At 36.3% G+C, this 15988-nt stretch overlaps 1 protein-coding gene across 5 annotated transcripts; it reads right to left on the reverse strand.

Moving 5' to 3' along the window:
* Positions 1–6: 6 nt before the first annotated feature.
* On the reverse strand, positions 7–15009 carry LOC145889437 (MAP kinase-activating death domain protein-like). 5 transcript variants are annotated; one of them, XM_082980393.1, is made up of 33 exons: positions 14756–15009; positions 14350–14439; positions 14081–14245; positions 13302–13474; positions 12962–13070; positions 12294–12380; positions 11896–12058; positions 11449–11580; positions 9824–10069; positions 9629–9709; positions 9276–9439; positions 9009–9134; positions 8844–8953; positions 8581–8748; positions 8208–8353; positions 8096–8150; positions 7816–8001; positions 7554–7696; positions 7075–7233; positions 6802–6955; positions 6293–6430; positions 5284–5354; positions 4950–5085; positions 4545–4610; positions 3538–3658; positions 3041–3173; positions 2798–2989; positions 2443–2607; positions 2094–2154; positions 1820–1926; positions 1493–1504; positions 1146–1215; positions 7–1079 (listed from the first exon to the last, which is right to left on the reverse strand). In XM_082980393.1, exons 1-33 carry the CDS (start codon positions 14872–14874, stop codon positions 961–963), a joined length of 4167 nt encoding a protein of 1388 aa, XP_082836519.1. In that variant the 5' UTR covers positions 14875–15009; the 3' UTR covers positions 7–960. The 5 variants fall into 5 exon arrangements, with proteins under 5 accessions (XP_082836519.1, XP_082836523.1, XP_082836521.1 ...); XM_082980397.1 differs by lacking the exon at positions 6293–6430; XM_082980395.1 differs by lacking the exon at positions 4545–4610.
* Between the last annotated feature and the right edge of the window lie 979 nt (positions 15010–15988).

Genomic DNA, 15988 nt, shown 5'->3' on the forward strand with positions numbered 1-15988 from the left:
TAACGGCAGCGAAGAATTTATTTGCATTTCTACACAATACCACGACACTTTTGTGTGCAAATATACGACATTATAAACCCACGTGACTCTAAACACACGTGCACCGATGACGTCACAATGACGTAATGAAGGATTCGACAATTAGTTTAGTGGAAAAACTCTGCAGAAAGATTTCACAGTCGGAAAAGTTGTGTTGATTTGGTAAAGATTTATGTTCAGTGCTTTCAAGTGTGGAGAATTGCAAGAAAAGTCATGAAATGAGGAATTGCACGAAATAAATTGCACTCACCAACAATTACCCTAAAAATTCAAATATTATTCATCTTCTATATTTCTTATAAAAAATAAAACACAATATTTGCCATCCCCGATAACGTGCAGATAATAAAAACGTTCTACATCTATTGTGACGCTTAAATATGACGTCACGGGGTAAGTTGAAATTATTCTCAAAAAAGCGAAAGTAACAAAAAAACGTCAAAATGGACGACCACCGAATTTGTATGAGGTAAGAACGTATTCCCACCAAACACTACCCAGTCTTACTCACACAGATCGACAGAAACCGTGACGTCACAACATGATCACGTGATCGTTTGTCACGTGGTTGGTTGAACACAGAATACACAGTGAGCTATCGATGAAATTACACAAGAACAAGGAAACTATACAAAGAGTTGGGGGAGAAGCAGATTCAATAAAGTTTCCACTGTTTATCTCGAGTTTACAAAACAGAAACCCCACGAACATCTTCTTTTACAACAACAAGTTATTTTAAAAACCTGCACGTCAACAACAATAGGTTGGTGAAGTTTAACAAACTGTCTTCACATAAACATATTTCTAACAACACGCAAACCGACTTACTACCACAGCATCAATCTATATGCGTCGTGGCAAGATCAACAGCACCACCCAGCGGTAGGTATAATCGTATCAAACCAACCGCATGGTGGGGCTTCATCTGTCCGCGCGTCTCGCAGCAGCAACGTAAGAGAAGAGACAGAGCACAGCGTAACAAATCTCATTTGCGAGCGACGACTTGAATTTGTGTATCGTCACCTCGTCGGTGTTGCGGTCTGTGACGTAACAATAACACATTCAGCGTTTGAAGAAAACCTTATGACGCAACAAAGGATTCTTACTGTATTCTTCGAGAATAAATATTCCCTTTACTGTGTTGCATTTGCGGATCGTTTTTAACCCGAGGAAAACCTGGAAAAGAAAACACGATTTCTATGCCAGCCCACGTGCTTTTCAAGGTCATTTATCTCAAGGTTAATTGCAACAACTTAAAACAAATACGAGCGGATTCCACAGGATTAAAAATAAATAAAATATGCAGTGACGTCACAACAACATGCAAACATTCATTTGTGAAAAAAGAAAATCTTCAGCAAAAAAATATAAACTTCTGTCCACCCATTATCATCACAAACAACAAACAAAAAGACACAACAACAACAACAGGAATAATCGAGTCATGCTATACCTTGTTAACTCCCTGAAATACAAAAAAGCCGGGAAATTAAACAATAAAAATCACTCACAATTGAAGCAGTTTATCGCGTAATAATTTTACCATCCAAGATAAAAACAACAACAGGTTTTCAACAGTTTTCGGTTGTAATGTTACAGATTCGGAACACAATTATACTGGTTTGTAGCGTCGTACAACTGCACACACTGCATCATTTAAATACAATCAGATAATTATGTGAGAACTTTAAGGTGGAAACTCCAGTGAATATTTAGCAAAGCAACACAAACAGCTCGATTCAATACAGAGGCAGCATTGGATAAAATGACCTTAAGTTACCTGACTGTTGATGAACTTTAGATTCACCCCATCCAAAGTGACCTGGAGTAACCCACATTCACCAGTTTTCATGTCTTGGATAGGGAATTCCCCGCCCAATTCCGGTTCTGTTGACAATAATTAATGACGTCACTTTTTGTGTTGTGGTTCGTTGGCATAGAAATCATATAAACTAGGTTTGTATTTTCATTGTTTTTGTGCCGGAACATTGAGAGGAAGTGACGTAATTAACAGACGACTCGTTTCAAATAGTAGAATAATGAAGGGGAATCACCGTTATGTCTCGCGGCAGCTTTTTCCATGGCTTCTTTGACGCAATGATACAACTCCCGACACTGAGTGAAAATAAGAACAAGGAAATTACACTGGGACACAAATTCGTCACCAAACCACAAGACTGTGTAACATAGAAATCTGTGCGAATGTTAACGGTTACGCATGATCAACCACCTGTTATTATTTGTTATATATTTGAACAGTTGCTAGACAACCTCCAGGGTAACCATGACAACACCATCTTTTTGCACAGATTTCTATGTTACATAAGCTTATATGTGGATGAAGTTTGGCGAGGACTCTGTGTTCTGATGTATTTTAACAAAACACAAAACACTTGAACTCACTTTCTTGGTGTAAAACTTGTTGAGTTGGGTTTCCTGGCCTTTTCGTTGCCACAAGCAGAGAACTTTGGTTTTGGGACAGAAAGTCATGTTAATCAACTTCTCGTACCACCACCGTTCACAAATCGTCCCAAACCCGCTTCGTAGGATGATCGCATCGTCGCATACCTTTCAACATACAACACACTGGATGAGGGAACCGTAAACATTTTGTGAATCTTTTGGTGAAAATTCGTGCAGGAATTCCTCGTTTACCCAAGAAATCCACAGGCGAAATAAAATAAACGTTTTAACGTGAAAAAAATTAGGAGATGACGTCACTATAGAATAAAGTCGACGTCATCAAGTAAATAGTAACCTCCATAAACAAAACGTCTCCTGTTGTGTCGGTTCCGGCGTGGACCACGAATGATTGCTTCCTTATATGGCGACTTCCGCACGGTTTCAAGTCGATCGCGTTGCCATGGATACCCTGGAGGTTGTCTAGCAACAAATTCACTTCCGCACTGTGGGACAACCCCACATGGGACTTCCCCAACAGACGTCGGACCTGAACATGAAAGTTGGTGAAAAACTTGAAGTTGTTAATTTATTTTTCTACCTTCCGTTTAATGTCGTTGGTTGGGACGTTCATCATCACCATGTATGCGATGAGGTTGTAAAGCATTGTTGACAGAAGTCTGTCCTCGTCGTCCTCCAACCTCTTGCGTTCACTCACACCAAGTGCTCGGTATCTAACAATCAACTGAACGTTTCCAATATTATGTTGCTGTCAGGTATATTGTAAGCTGTGACCTTCTGGTTCAGTTAAACGTGGATTTTTTAATTTGCTGACGTTCGTTTGGCATCGAACCAGGTTAAAGATCAACGTTTAACTGAGTCAGGAGGTCATTTGAAATAACAACACTGTCCAATTTGTCAATCAGTGTTTTATTGACAGATTTAGTCTCTTACAGTAGCAAGATATATGGTGGGCATTGCACTGATTTCAAAGCATTTAAAACTTAACCAATCTATTTTAAACCTCTAAATTTAAGTTTCAGTGTCATCTTATTTTAAAAAGTGTCATCATGTTGATGTTATGAGGGAAAGTTTTACCTTTCAATCATATCAGTTGGTCCCTGGTCCATACCAACCGCATCTCTCTCCATGGCAACCGCATCCAAAAAGACATCCTCCCAAAACTGCATCCGATCCCAAACTTTAGATCGCTCCTTACCTGTGGGAAAATTCTTTTCAATTATTTCATGTTTTTGGTGCTGTAAGATCATTGGATGAACTTCTTGTAAGAAGTGATTCAACTTAACTGAACAGTTTAATAAAATTGTGTGTTTTTACCACTGTGGAGAATTACACTCAAAACGTATGCTACAGTTTTAAAAGTTGGTATTTTTAACATTTAAAGCAGATTCATGCAGAATTATATTGAGTATCGAATATTGCATACACATAGTTTGCATCAACACTAAGCTGATTGTTTAAGTGCAAGAATCACTTTCATCCACATTCACATACTTCGCATTCAATAGTTCACAGTCTGTTAATTTCTACATGTCAATACATTCATGTCATGCACTTATGATTAGTTAGATGTTGTTTGCAAGCAGTTGCACAGATTCACAACTTACCATGTATTTAATCTATCAAAAATAGCTGGTTATCTATTATTGCAAGCTGGAATATTAAATAAGATTTCCAGGTAGTGATTATGATGAAAGGTGATTGATAACTTGTGGCTTGTGTTGCCAGGCAACCGATTAGTTTACCATTCCACATGGAGGCATACATGCATGATCGGTAAAGTCACAAACAAATACATAGAATATATAATGCTACTTGCACTTAATACACAAACATTTCAATTCTAAACTTGTATTTTAAGCAACTTTTTCCTATTCATTGGAAACATTTCATGTGGAAAATATTGTTGTCAACTTGAAAGGTTGTGATTATTTCACAATATTTAGTTTTTTGCTTTCAATGAAAATATTTAAGACACAAAATATTCTGGAACTTTAAGCTGGTGTGTTGGTTTGTGTGCGGAACACTCAACACCACAGAGTGGAACATGCCATGCTAGTGCGACACCAAGTGGCCATTTTTACTCAGATTGAAGGTGGTTTCCAATGCAGCGCCCTCTAGCTGCATGAAGATTGAATGCTTTCCAGTCCCTTGGTGGCAGCAAAGAAAACAAGTAGGGAAACTTATTGGAAAAGTTTAAACAAATCAAATGTGAAATGGGAGATTCAGAAGCAAATTAAAAGTTTTCTAACTGGATTTCAGAGAAGAAAGATAATAATAATAATAATTTGAATGCACTTATCCCTCACCAATACAAAGACTGTATTTAAACAAAGTTTTAATATGAGCTTGTGACATCATAAGGATGCTGTGCACCAAAGTAATCTATATATTTGTCGGGAAATGCAGACAGTTGCATTGATTGATGGACGAACTCAAATATGGAACGGTTTCTCAATAATTAGTTTTGTGAAAGTTTAAAGTTGTACCGAGCAATCCTTCGAAGAGAAAAACCCTCTCCTCATCCTCACTCATGTCCGAATCGATTTGGATCAACTTTCCGTTACGATAGCGCAGGTCACATGACTTGTCATCGTTTAGTTCTGATGTAACAATTGTTTGTTCCTGCAAAGTTTATGATTTTCATGATTTGTTGGAATTTTAGAATAAATTATGAAAAAATCATTTTAATATTTGAAATGTTTCTAATATGTTTGAAACCTTTCTACTAAAAATTATGAAAAGTCAAATCCATCAGCAAACCTAAACAATTTGTGTTACATAGAAATCTTAGATTAAAAAATGTCAATAATTTATCCATACATCTCTGAGTTGGGCTGGGACGCTATGAACACTGATGTTGTCACGGGAAGATTCACTTTTTTGTGTTGAGACTGAAATTAAACAAAATATTTGAAGGCAGTTTCACCAATCCACAATTTACATCCAGTTAGCACAAGAATTACCACAACATATATTCAATCCCCAACATACAACAAATATGACTGAAGGTTTTACAACAATGGTTTCCAATCTTATTACGGCACCCCCTGGAGAAATTTAAAATATTTTGGTGGCAAACCAATGAACGAGGGCCACGAATGCAACAATCAGCCTTTCTATCTGGTGGGGTTTTATCATAATAAGAATTTGATATAAAATTACATTGCTCGTAAACTGCATGGTGAAAAATGGCCAGAGTGGAAATAAAGAAAAGCTCTCGTACCACTGAAAGTTACAAATTGCACCACACGGTGTCGCTCTAGCTGGGAACCATTGTTTTATAATAATGAAAATAATGTACCTTGGTATGACATAATATCAATACTGGACACAAAAATCATATCATAAGCAACGTAAATTATGACAGCTCAAATATATATTTTATATGATTTCCATGTTACATGGATAAAAGTAATTGTTTCACAATGATTCATGCAACACCCCAAAACAAGTCATGCATGACACAGTGGCCTACCATGTGGTCCACCGGCATATACTACAAGCAGCAGAAAACAAAATATTGTGATTAACATTTTGTCAATATCAAACTTTCCACCATCTTCCACTTCTGTAAGTGAATCCATTGTTTTCTTGTTTGTTTATTTTATGAATGTGACAAAATTATCCATGGCTTGTTACAACTTGTTGTTTAATAGTTTGGAATTTGTAACAATGAATTATTAAAGCAGGATTTTTTTGTTCAATCTACTTTCACTTTTCACACAAACATAACAACGGGATGAATTTTACAAACTTATGTAAAGTCGACGAAACAAATTTCACACAACAAAGATGAAGCCAGGATACAACATATCCAACAACACGGTACCGGTATCTTCCGCAAGACTTTGGGTTTCTAATACATCACTAGGTGGCGCAGCTGTCACTGTGTCACTCGGGGGCGCCGTAGGTTGATGCAGGTTTTCCTGGCTGCTCGGCAACCCCTCAAGGTCACGACCTTTCAATTCTGCTTGCATGTGTTTGTGTTGTGATGTAACAATGGTTGACGAAAGTTGGTGATTGTGATGTCATAAAAGGTGACGTTTGTTAAACATGCAAAAAACAAAATATTTCATGCCACCAATTGCTTGTCTCAGCAATTAAACTGGATTAAAATGTTCATGCTTTGCAAAAGTCTGCATTATAACATGCCAGAAGAAGTTTGCAAACAATTCATCAAATGATTTTAACTGAAAACAAGAAAACCAACAGTTTCATTTCCTAAATTTACCAAAATTAAATAAAACAAGATTTAAACTGAATGAAATGTTTTACACAAATCATGTAATCTTGACCAAGTTAAAGTTGATTATTCACAAAACATAGAAATGACAAAACCTTTTGCATAATAGTGTGTGTGGCAAATTTCCAGAAGGTTGAAAGTGGAGGCCATTCCACCAAGTCCGTGTCTTTCATTGTACGTGTGTTCGAGTCCATTAAGAACACATTTAAGCAACTCCAGCATGCCACGATAAACTTTGATGCTGACTTCCTGCAAATATTCGAAACAATCAGTGTTTTAATATTCAGTCGTATTAAAGTTGCATCGATAGCCAGAGAATAACAACAAAGATTCCAGAATCTACAAAAACCAAGAAAATGGTAACTTACAATATCTTCAACATAATCAGTATTTCCCTCGTCCTGTGTTGATTGGTTGAGTCGTTGAAGCAGAAACAACCTCAGAGATTCACATTCCATAAAGCGACGAACCTTCTTCACATTAAGCCATCCGACACCACTTCCCTCCAACACATTCTGTGTGATTTCCTGAAATAAATGTTTTTTAAAATTAAGAATCCACAACCAACCACACATAATCACAAGATACAGCTGATCAGTGGAAGCATAAGCTGATTAAAATTTGGATTTAGCTTCAAATTTTTGTTAAACAGAAATTATGAAAACAGCCGAAACCAACAAACTTTGGTCAGAAACTTGTTAAGATCAAAAAATAAACAATACCGACTGGTATAAAATATTTTCCAGCGAGTAAATGTTTCTTTCAAATATGAGTTTCCAGATAATTTTAAAGTTGTTTAATCAGAGAGTTCCATTAGGAAATAATAATAAGAAAGTTCTCTGATTACTTTCAGAAACTGTTGATTATCTTTGTTGTTGAGGTGGGTGGCGGAGTTGGTTGCCGGAGAAAGAATCTGATTGGTCGGTTGATGGGCAGGAAGCGGTGAACCATGGCGTACAACTCGATGGTCTATCAGAGTTTTTCGAGGAGCTGCAAGGAAAAAAGTTGGGTTTCTGTCTCTATTTTAGAAATAAATTACTTCTTTTAAGCTAACAACTTCACGTCTGTTACAACAGGAAAGTTTAGAATGTGGGAAAGTGATTGTTTACCCTTCACACTTGGGAATGGAGACCTTCTCTCTGGAGCAGGTCGGGAACCAATCGAGGATTTAAGATTTTGAATAACTTCATTTGTTGCGTCACTATCACTGCTAGCTGACGACGTTGGGGTGCTTGAGGAACTAATCGGGTCGCTTACTTCACCAAGGTCAGTTGCAAGGTCGTTAGAAAGTGACGCTGTAAATATATCCATGTGGTGTTTTTACTTACGGGAGTTAAACATGAAAACATAAACTAAACAACAACAGAACAATGGTAAACATCACAATACCTTGAGGTTTTCCTTTTTCCTTTTTAACTTTGTCAGGTTCTGTGTTTTCTTCTTTCTACAAAACATTTTAATTATTGTTGTTTTGCATCAAAGACTTGCATTATCACAACACAACCTTTTGGTCAGGCTCTTTTTCACCACTCGGTGGCAGTTTTTCTTCAGGAGTAACTTGTTTTTGTGTTGGAACAATTTGAGCTGAATCTTCTTCGCATGAAGAATATGAAGTATCTGTATTTACCGAATGCTCACTGTCGCTTCCTAGGAGAAAAGCTCGTGATAAATCGAAACAATTTTATATGAACGACGGGTTGACGACCTTTCCAACACCAGATGCCAGTTCACAAATTAGTTTGTGTCTGAATTTTAATTGAGCTAATGTATATTTGCTAAGATGTTGATGTTTATATCGAATACTTAAACTCATGTTTGAGTAAACTTGGATTTGAATTTATTGCAAAACACCCCCATAGTGATTATACCCTTACCACTTTCATCTGTGGGTGCGTCTGAATTATGCTGACTCATGATTTCGTCAGCCATTGTTACAGCTGCAACCAGTGTGCTACCGCCCTCTAGTGTTGTGTGGTTGACAGTTTCAAGTGGATGAGCGAACCACTTTGCTTTGTCCCCGATTTGTAAAGGATCGAAAATATCTGAAGACAACAAAGTGAACAAAACTAATGAGAAAACTATCTTCGGTAGAAACATAATAAAAATTAACCATAATGACATCGAGGACAACACTTACTATTGTTTATACGTAAGAATGCAACATTGTTTGGTGACAATGACCATTCACCGAGGTACTCCACAGCTTGTGTTTGGGAAAGCTGGAAAGTGAAGTCAGATGGTTTCGCTCTGTTAAAAAAAGTTTCAAAAAATTTCCTTGAACCAAGAAGAGACAAATCTGAACCTTGATTGCATGAAACTGTAATGTTGGAAAGCAACCACTGGTCTGGGGTAGAGACGTAGCGTCCTCGTGTGGTCGGTGTAGAACTGAAGGGTGTTTGGTGAGCATAGAAATCTTACCATCGCCACTCTGTGTTACAAATTATCTCTTGTAATTACACGAATTTTTTTGACATAAATAAAAAATATTTCGGTAACAACTAAATCACAATTTTACACAAAAATTACAATGAAATTAATTTAAAAAACTGAAAATTAATATCTTCTGCACCTAGTGGCAACATCCACTGAATCAACATCATTCCCGTAAATCAAGGGATTAAAAGATTTGTCTTTTGATTCGTGAGATTTCATCCAAGGGGGAACATTTCCATTGCTTGTTTCGAAATTACGGAGATCGTTGATTGGGGGATTTAAACTCATGCTTGCAAGAGCCTGAAAACCAGAAGGTTTGAACACAAATTTCTGACAAGAGTTAGAAGAAAAGAAAATCACCAACTTAATCAACACAAGCTATAGCATAGTGTAATGGTATCACATGATTTTGACTGCAAAGTGCACAATGGTGTTATTCTATTTAACTTTATCCAAACCAGTTTGAAGTTAACTTAAATAAATCTCAACCTGTTTCAGATGAGTTTTAAGTGTGGTCGCTTCCGGTTCGGGCATTTTTGGCAAACTTTCCCCATTTTTTGGTGGAATCATCTGCATTTTAAGCACAAATATCCATTGTTTGTTTAAGTTTTTAACAAATGGAGAATTGTGACTTTATGTTAAAAATAGTTGGAAACATGTAAAGGATCTTCATTCAAAACTTACCTTATTAGCATCGAGATCAACTTTCCAAACGTCGGATGGAAAATGAAACTTTTTCTTTGCGTCGAAGAATGAACTCGGGACCCCGATGACGTACGGGGTCGGGGCAAGAAGAAGTTGCTCGGAACCTGGCATACACTGGGGTAGAAGGGGAATCACTGGAAACATGTATTGTAGGGGGTAGAGCATGCTGATGAGAGCCATGATGGACATCGAGAGTGCATTGTAATCCCGGGATACCAAGACAACCTGAATATTCAAACTGTTAGTTATGTGACGATTGACATGCAACAATCGCACATGTCAAACTTTACTTGGCCATTTGCCAACAAAAAAAAATCAGAAAAAAACAAAACAACTGTTGTTTGTAATGTTTGTTCATATATTCCCTGCTTCATGACCATCACAGGTGTTATAATATGAACCAGGGACACATTTTGTCAACAGCTTTAAACTAGACTTGCCATGGTTATGAATTATGCATAAAACATAAAGGTGAGTGTTTGTGAGTTACCAAAGTTACAGCATTAACCTTGTAGTTTGGAACCTAAGACAGGTTTGTACTTTATATATGGGTGGATTTGATTTATATTTGATAAAGTGTTGATTTAAATTTTGAAAAACTTTATTTCATCCATAATTACACAAAAATTAAATTAATGTCAATAGAAAATCATTACAAGACGATCTCAAAACATTATCTTAACGCAACTTTCTTGTTAATTTGTGACATTCTAAAAGTTCCCCCATCAAGTAAGACGTGGAACCTGACCATGTTAACATTAATAATTGATGACAGAATATTCACTAATAGCAAGAACAAGTGCCTTTCATGAATCGCTTTCCTATAAAAAGTTAATACAAGTTGATCCGATAAGTTGAAACAGTGTACACTGCCCTAAATTCACTGAACATTTGCTTCTATGAAAAGTTAGACATGACTTTTAAGTAATTGATTCATGTTCCACAATTGTAAACACTCAGAATCGTGCGGTGTTGTCAAATACATTTTAGTTTCATCCAAATATGGATGGTGGTTAGTTGTGGGAAGTTATGTTGGAAATAAACCTTGCTAAGCTGTCGACACCTGTGTTGGCAAACAGTGAAATGACGGCTGTTATGAGAAGGTTTGTTAAACAAGCCAAACATTACATGGCAAATACTAGTTAACAAGCAATCAGGATACAATCAACAGTTAAGATTGTGATGTCACAAAAGGAGGCAGTATTAGAACTATTAACTATTGATTATTGTTCATTCTTTAAGATTGACACAAAGCGCCTGTTGGCAAAAAATCAATAAAATTCTGTGTGTGGTGAATGCCATGCATTAGATTGTGCTTCACTGGTCAATAATCATTCCATCGCCTTTTACCAAGAAAACAAATGCAAAATATTTAGAACAAAACGTTTGTGTCAATTCTGTCAGAGTAATATATGAAAAATCAAGCTCCTGGCTTGTTAGGAAAATGTGGCTTCAATCAAGCTTGCCTGCGGTGCCACAGTAGCTTATGATCAAGATGAAGATTACCAAGTAAAAGTCTTGGATTATCAATGGGGTGATCTTGCAATGTCATTGGATACATTCCCTTAAATCAAAAAGTTATGTTTTTACAAATAAAGTCGTACCTTATGCTCCAACATGACGGCTGAGATGACCTCCAAGCAGAGATCGATCCCGAGAAGTTCAAGAGGAAGATGAAGAGGAAAATCAAGGAGGGAGAGACGAGTTGGATCGGGAAGAGCGATCACCGATGGCGACTGCATCATAACAAACATTTTAATTTTCAGTTGATTTTCTTATGACACGAATATATTTTGTAAAAAACATCAATTTCAGTGTCTCTATAACTCAACACAACTGGAATATTCTAAACCCAGACCACTCTCTTAAGCCTGCTTCTGTGTAATAACCCAAACCCCTCACACGACTGAATAACTCATAACAGAAAAACTATTTTATTTATGTTAGTTGTACCTTAAGCTCAAGTCACCAATATAGGAAATAATCTAACCACTGTTAAAGATTTATAATTATTAACATTGATTGAAAGGTTTGACAATATTTGAACTTACCAACATGTCGGGTGGGAGAAGTTCAATCAAAACTTTATTCTTGCCAGGAATCGGAACGGGACAGGCGATCAAGCGTGAAATCCAATTTTCTATTTCTCGGACGTCATGAAGAACCACCCCAGATACATTGTTGCTACGGCAACCGCTCAGCACAGACCACACACTAAATTATTGAAATGGTTATGAATCACAACAAGGCCAGCATAATGGGAAATGAATACAACTAAAGTTGACTTTTTGTTGTTTTAACATTAAATCAGCGTACAATTTGATTAACACAATAGATGTGATTGTGAAGGTTGCAACAGATTGTGGCAAACCACATTCTAATCCACTTCCTTACTCACAAATGATCATTATGACAGAACAATACAACAATTGTTAAATGTCAACTCCACCTGTCACTGTGTTTTCCTCCCTTTCCGTTACGAGCGTTCGTTCGTTGATAGCAAGCCTCGATCACTCGTTTCAACGTTAACAAACATCTAAATGAGAAAAACAAACTATTTTCACAACACTTCAAACAATATATCTAACATATACAGCTTTTTATTTGGAATGTGTTAACCAATTTAAAGTAATATTGCAAGCTTGTAATCACAAGTTTTGGTGAAACAATATTTGGAAAGTACATGAGGTCGGTGAGCTCAAGAGAAAAGAAATCAATGTTGTTTTAAATGATGCATTAAAATTATTGATCCAGGTCAGTAGGATGGAGTCAAGCTACTCATGTTGATGTAAAACATGTTGAATTGCCGTGAGTGAACAGAAAGTTACAGACTCTGTATAATGTCACGCTCTTCATGTAAACAGTGCCGTGCACTTAAATGCATTGTATGCAGATTTCAAACAGTTAACTGAAAGCTATGATAAACCAACACCATTGTGATAACTAAAGTTTAGTTCGGACACATAATAAAACAGGTTTGATCGCTTCCACAAGATATAAAGTGTAATTGTATATTCATCATGTGAAAATGGTGATTAAAACCCAAAACAAACTTCTTCGATGATGAAAACAATGCATTGATGTCAGACAAACATTTTAGTTAAACACGGGTGGTACCTCCTGAATGTTGATATAAATGGGTGTCGACTGATGATACAGAGTGACGTTAAACTGTGGGTTCTGAAAGCTCGATGTTTCCGCTTGTGAGGACTCGAGTGGACGGAACCTGGGAATAAACAGAGACAACTTAGACAGAAGTTTCTTGCATGTGAACTTGTTACAAAATAACAACGACAACACTTTTAGTATTTGTGAAAAAAGATGTCTAAATATGATCTAAAGTTCTAATAAGTGTAAAGGATCATTTTGTGCAACCTTCAGGAACAGAATAATGTATTTGAAATAATTTGGATTTCCGTCACAGTGAAAATATTGCACCAGCTGTTATTGTAACGACCTCTGCTCTTGTCCAAAGAAGAAAGTTTTCCACTTCCTCCTGAAGCATCCGAGTTTGTCTCCACATCACGGATGTTGCTCTCCACGCTTCCAACAGATCTTGGAGATTGAGGAGTTGCACTCAAACTCTTTCCTCCTGAAAGCTGATCATCATCATCAGCTACATCATCACTTCTGGTTGCAAAAGTATCACTTTGCATTCACACACAACGATAACAAACCAAATAAAGCAAGTGTTGCTCTGATAAGTCTTAAAACCTTGTTGTTGTGTTTAGCAGTGATACTTGGTTATAACATATATAGATGTCAGTACAACACTTACTAATGGATATTTACATGCATGGAAATTATTGATCCAGGTTAATTACAGGGAGCCTATTTACTTAAATGTGAGACATGACGACCAGATACTGAATGTGATATTTGCACATAAGTTCACAATCCTATGGTTACAATGTGCTTTAATTGTGTATAGGATTAAGGTTTGTTGTGTTTTTATACAATGCACAAACCCTTTCGTTTTAATCAAAGGTATGATTGCAATGCACATCCATCAATTTTAATTACTTTGGGATAGTAAAACGATTTATTTTGGGTTTTCAATTCCATAAATTTAAACTCCACACTCCGAAGCTGGAGCCTTAATTAGTTTTTCCAGGCAGTTCTCTTAATCAATAATTTAAAGCTTGCATGTTTTGTAATGGATGAAGATGGTTCACAGTGAATTGCTTTCAATATGACAAGTTTAGAAATTGGAAACATTTGATAACTTGCTCTTACTTCAAAATTTGTTTTCTTCTAGATTTACTTCTCAGCTTTTCTAAATCTCTTTTCTCAAAAGGACGATAAAAGTTGACACAGACGCCATATCGAACATGGCCGCTGTCTTTCTCAGTCAGTGTGAAAACAAACGATGATGTGTCTTCATGAAGAATCTGATTAGGTCTGTGGAAATACAAGGTGTTAAAATTGTTACTCTTTGTTTGGAAATGAAACAGATTTCACTGCAACAATAATCATAATAAATATAAGTAAATTTGCATATTTACCTTCTGCATACATTAACACAACCTTCAGGTTGGCAGAAATAACAAACATCATCAGAAAAAGTAAAATCAGAATAATCTTTCTCTGGGTATCTGAAACACAAGTTGTAAAACAGCTTGACCTTTTCAAACAGAGTGGTTATATGGTTATATTTGTACGAGGATAATCCACTGTAAATAGCTTTATGGCTGTGCAATAAAAGTTTAACAAAAGCATTCCCACGATGGACAATTAGTTTATTTATTATTTACAGTTCTTGTATTTGAAACGACCTAGTTACATGTTAGAAAATTTACATATATTTTCTTTTTCTCATTATTATAAAACACTGAAGTTTTAATAAACAGAGATTTGGTGAAAATCATGCAGCAAATTGTTGGGAGTGAGAAGTAATGTATAAAGTTTTACCTGTGAAGCAATACAGGACTTTGCTTTGAGCTTCCATTTGGACGTTTTACTCCAACGATAGCAAGATAATCAATAAGTCTCATTGTTCCCTTCTTGCTGTTATCATTTTGATCAGTCATTGCAAAGCGCGAATTGAAAGCAATCACTTGACTGTGTTATGCGTGAATTTTCATGATTATTTGATGAATCATGTACGTGAATCAGGTTGGATCACAACATAAAAAATATATTACTGTTGATTAAAATAGTTGTTGACTTCTGAAACAATGTACAAACACTTTTAGAACAGAAATCTTCCGGTAAGTTTGTTCGACTTTTTAACCACTGACAAACCTTCAGTACTTATTAAATTGCTTGAGCGACAACAATCGCTAAGTTATGAGAATGCTGTTAGGAAGTTTGCGGTGAACGATAACTTACTTAACTTCAAACGATGCTTGACTGCGCCCCAGCTAAGAACGATTAGTTTACGAAATCCAACAACTTACAACTGCTGTTTACTCCAACCAAGCCTAATACGTCAATCATTACTCTACAGCGCCAACGCGCGGTAAAAAATTATTAAACAACTTGCCGTTAAGTGTCGCTATTTCAAATACTTTACTTTGTTATTGCAGAAATTAGCGCGAACTCTACGTAACTGTAAACTTTACCAAGCAAAAAAAAGAAATACTTTATACTTGCATAAAATTAAATGGTCGCATACTGTCTGAAGTATTCAACGTAATTTGTCATGTTTGTTTTCACCTTTTCGCTCTTGCTCCCTTTTCTTTGAAAAAAAAAAGAAATTAGCGAGAAAATATAAATATTATTTTTAATCTTTCACATTTACTTGTGTGTGTGATTCTGTCATAAGTAAACGCACAAAAAATTGCGACTGTTTGGTCAATGCAACTAGCCCATATCTTGAACAGAATTTGGGTTCGAACCCGGGTGTTCTAGTTAGGAAATAATGTAGAACGCCATTGCACGTCAATTATCCAATAAAAAGAGCAAATATTTTTCTTCTTTCATTTCTATGACAGAAACTGTTGCTTGGGAATAGCACGTGCAGTCATGCGTCACGTGCACTCAAGCATGACTTTTGCTTGTTTGGTTTGTTGTCATTGTAAATGCTTGCAGTCAAGTTCGCAAGAAATATTTTTCCCAAAAGTTTTAGTTGCAGCGAATCGATGTTACCTTAATGTTACATAACCACAAATTTTAACTGACCTAATTGTCATCTACAGAATC

Source organism: Ascidia mentula, chromosome 2, assembly GCF_947561715.1.
Source record: "Ascidia mentula chromosome 2, kaAscMent1.1, whole genome shotgun sequence".
Taxonomy (NCBI): Eukaryota; Metazoa; Chordata; class Ascidiacea; order Phlebobranchia; family Ascidiidae; genus Ascidia; species Ascidia mentula.

What these genes read in the sequence shown, in the direction of transcription:
- LOC145889437 (XM_082980393.1), bottom strand. Translation starts at nt 14,874, where the DNA reads ATGACTGATCAAAATGATAACAGCAAGAAGGGAACAATGAGACTTATT. An exon ending in GGAAAAAGGAAAACCTCAAG is followed by an intron (nt 8,002 to 8,095) that starts GTATTGTGATGT and finishes ATATATTTACAG; the next exon opens with CGTCACTTTCTAACGACCTT. An exon ending in TCTCTTCGAAGGATTGCTCG is followed by an intron (nt 4,611 to 4,949) that starts GTACAACTTTAA and finishes GCTGCCACCAAG; the next exon opens with GGACTGGAAAGCATTCAATC.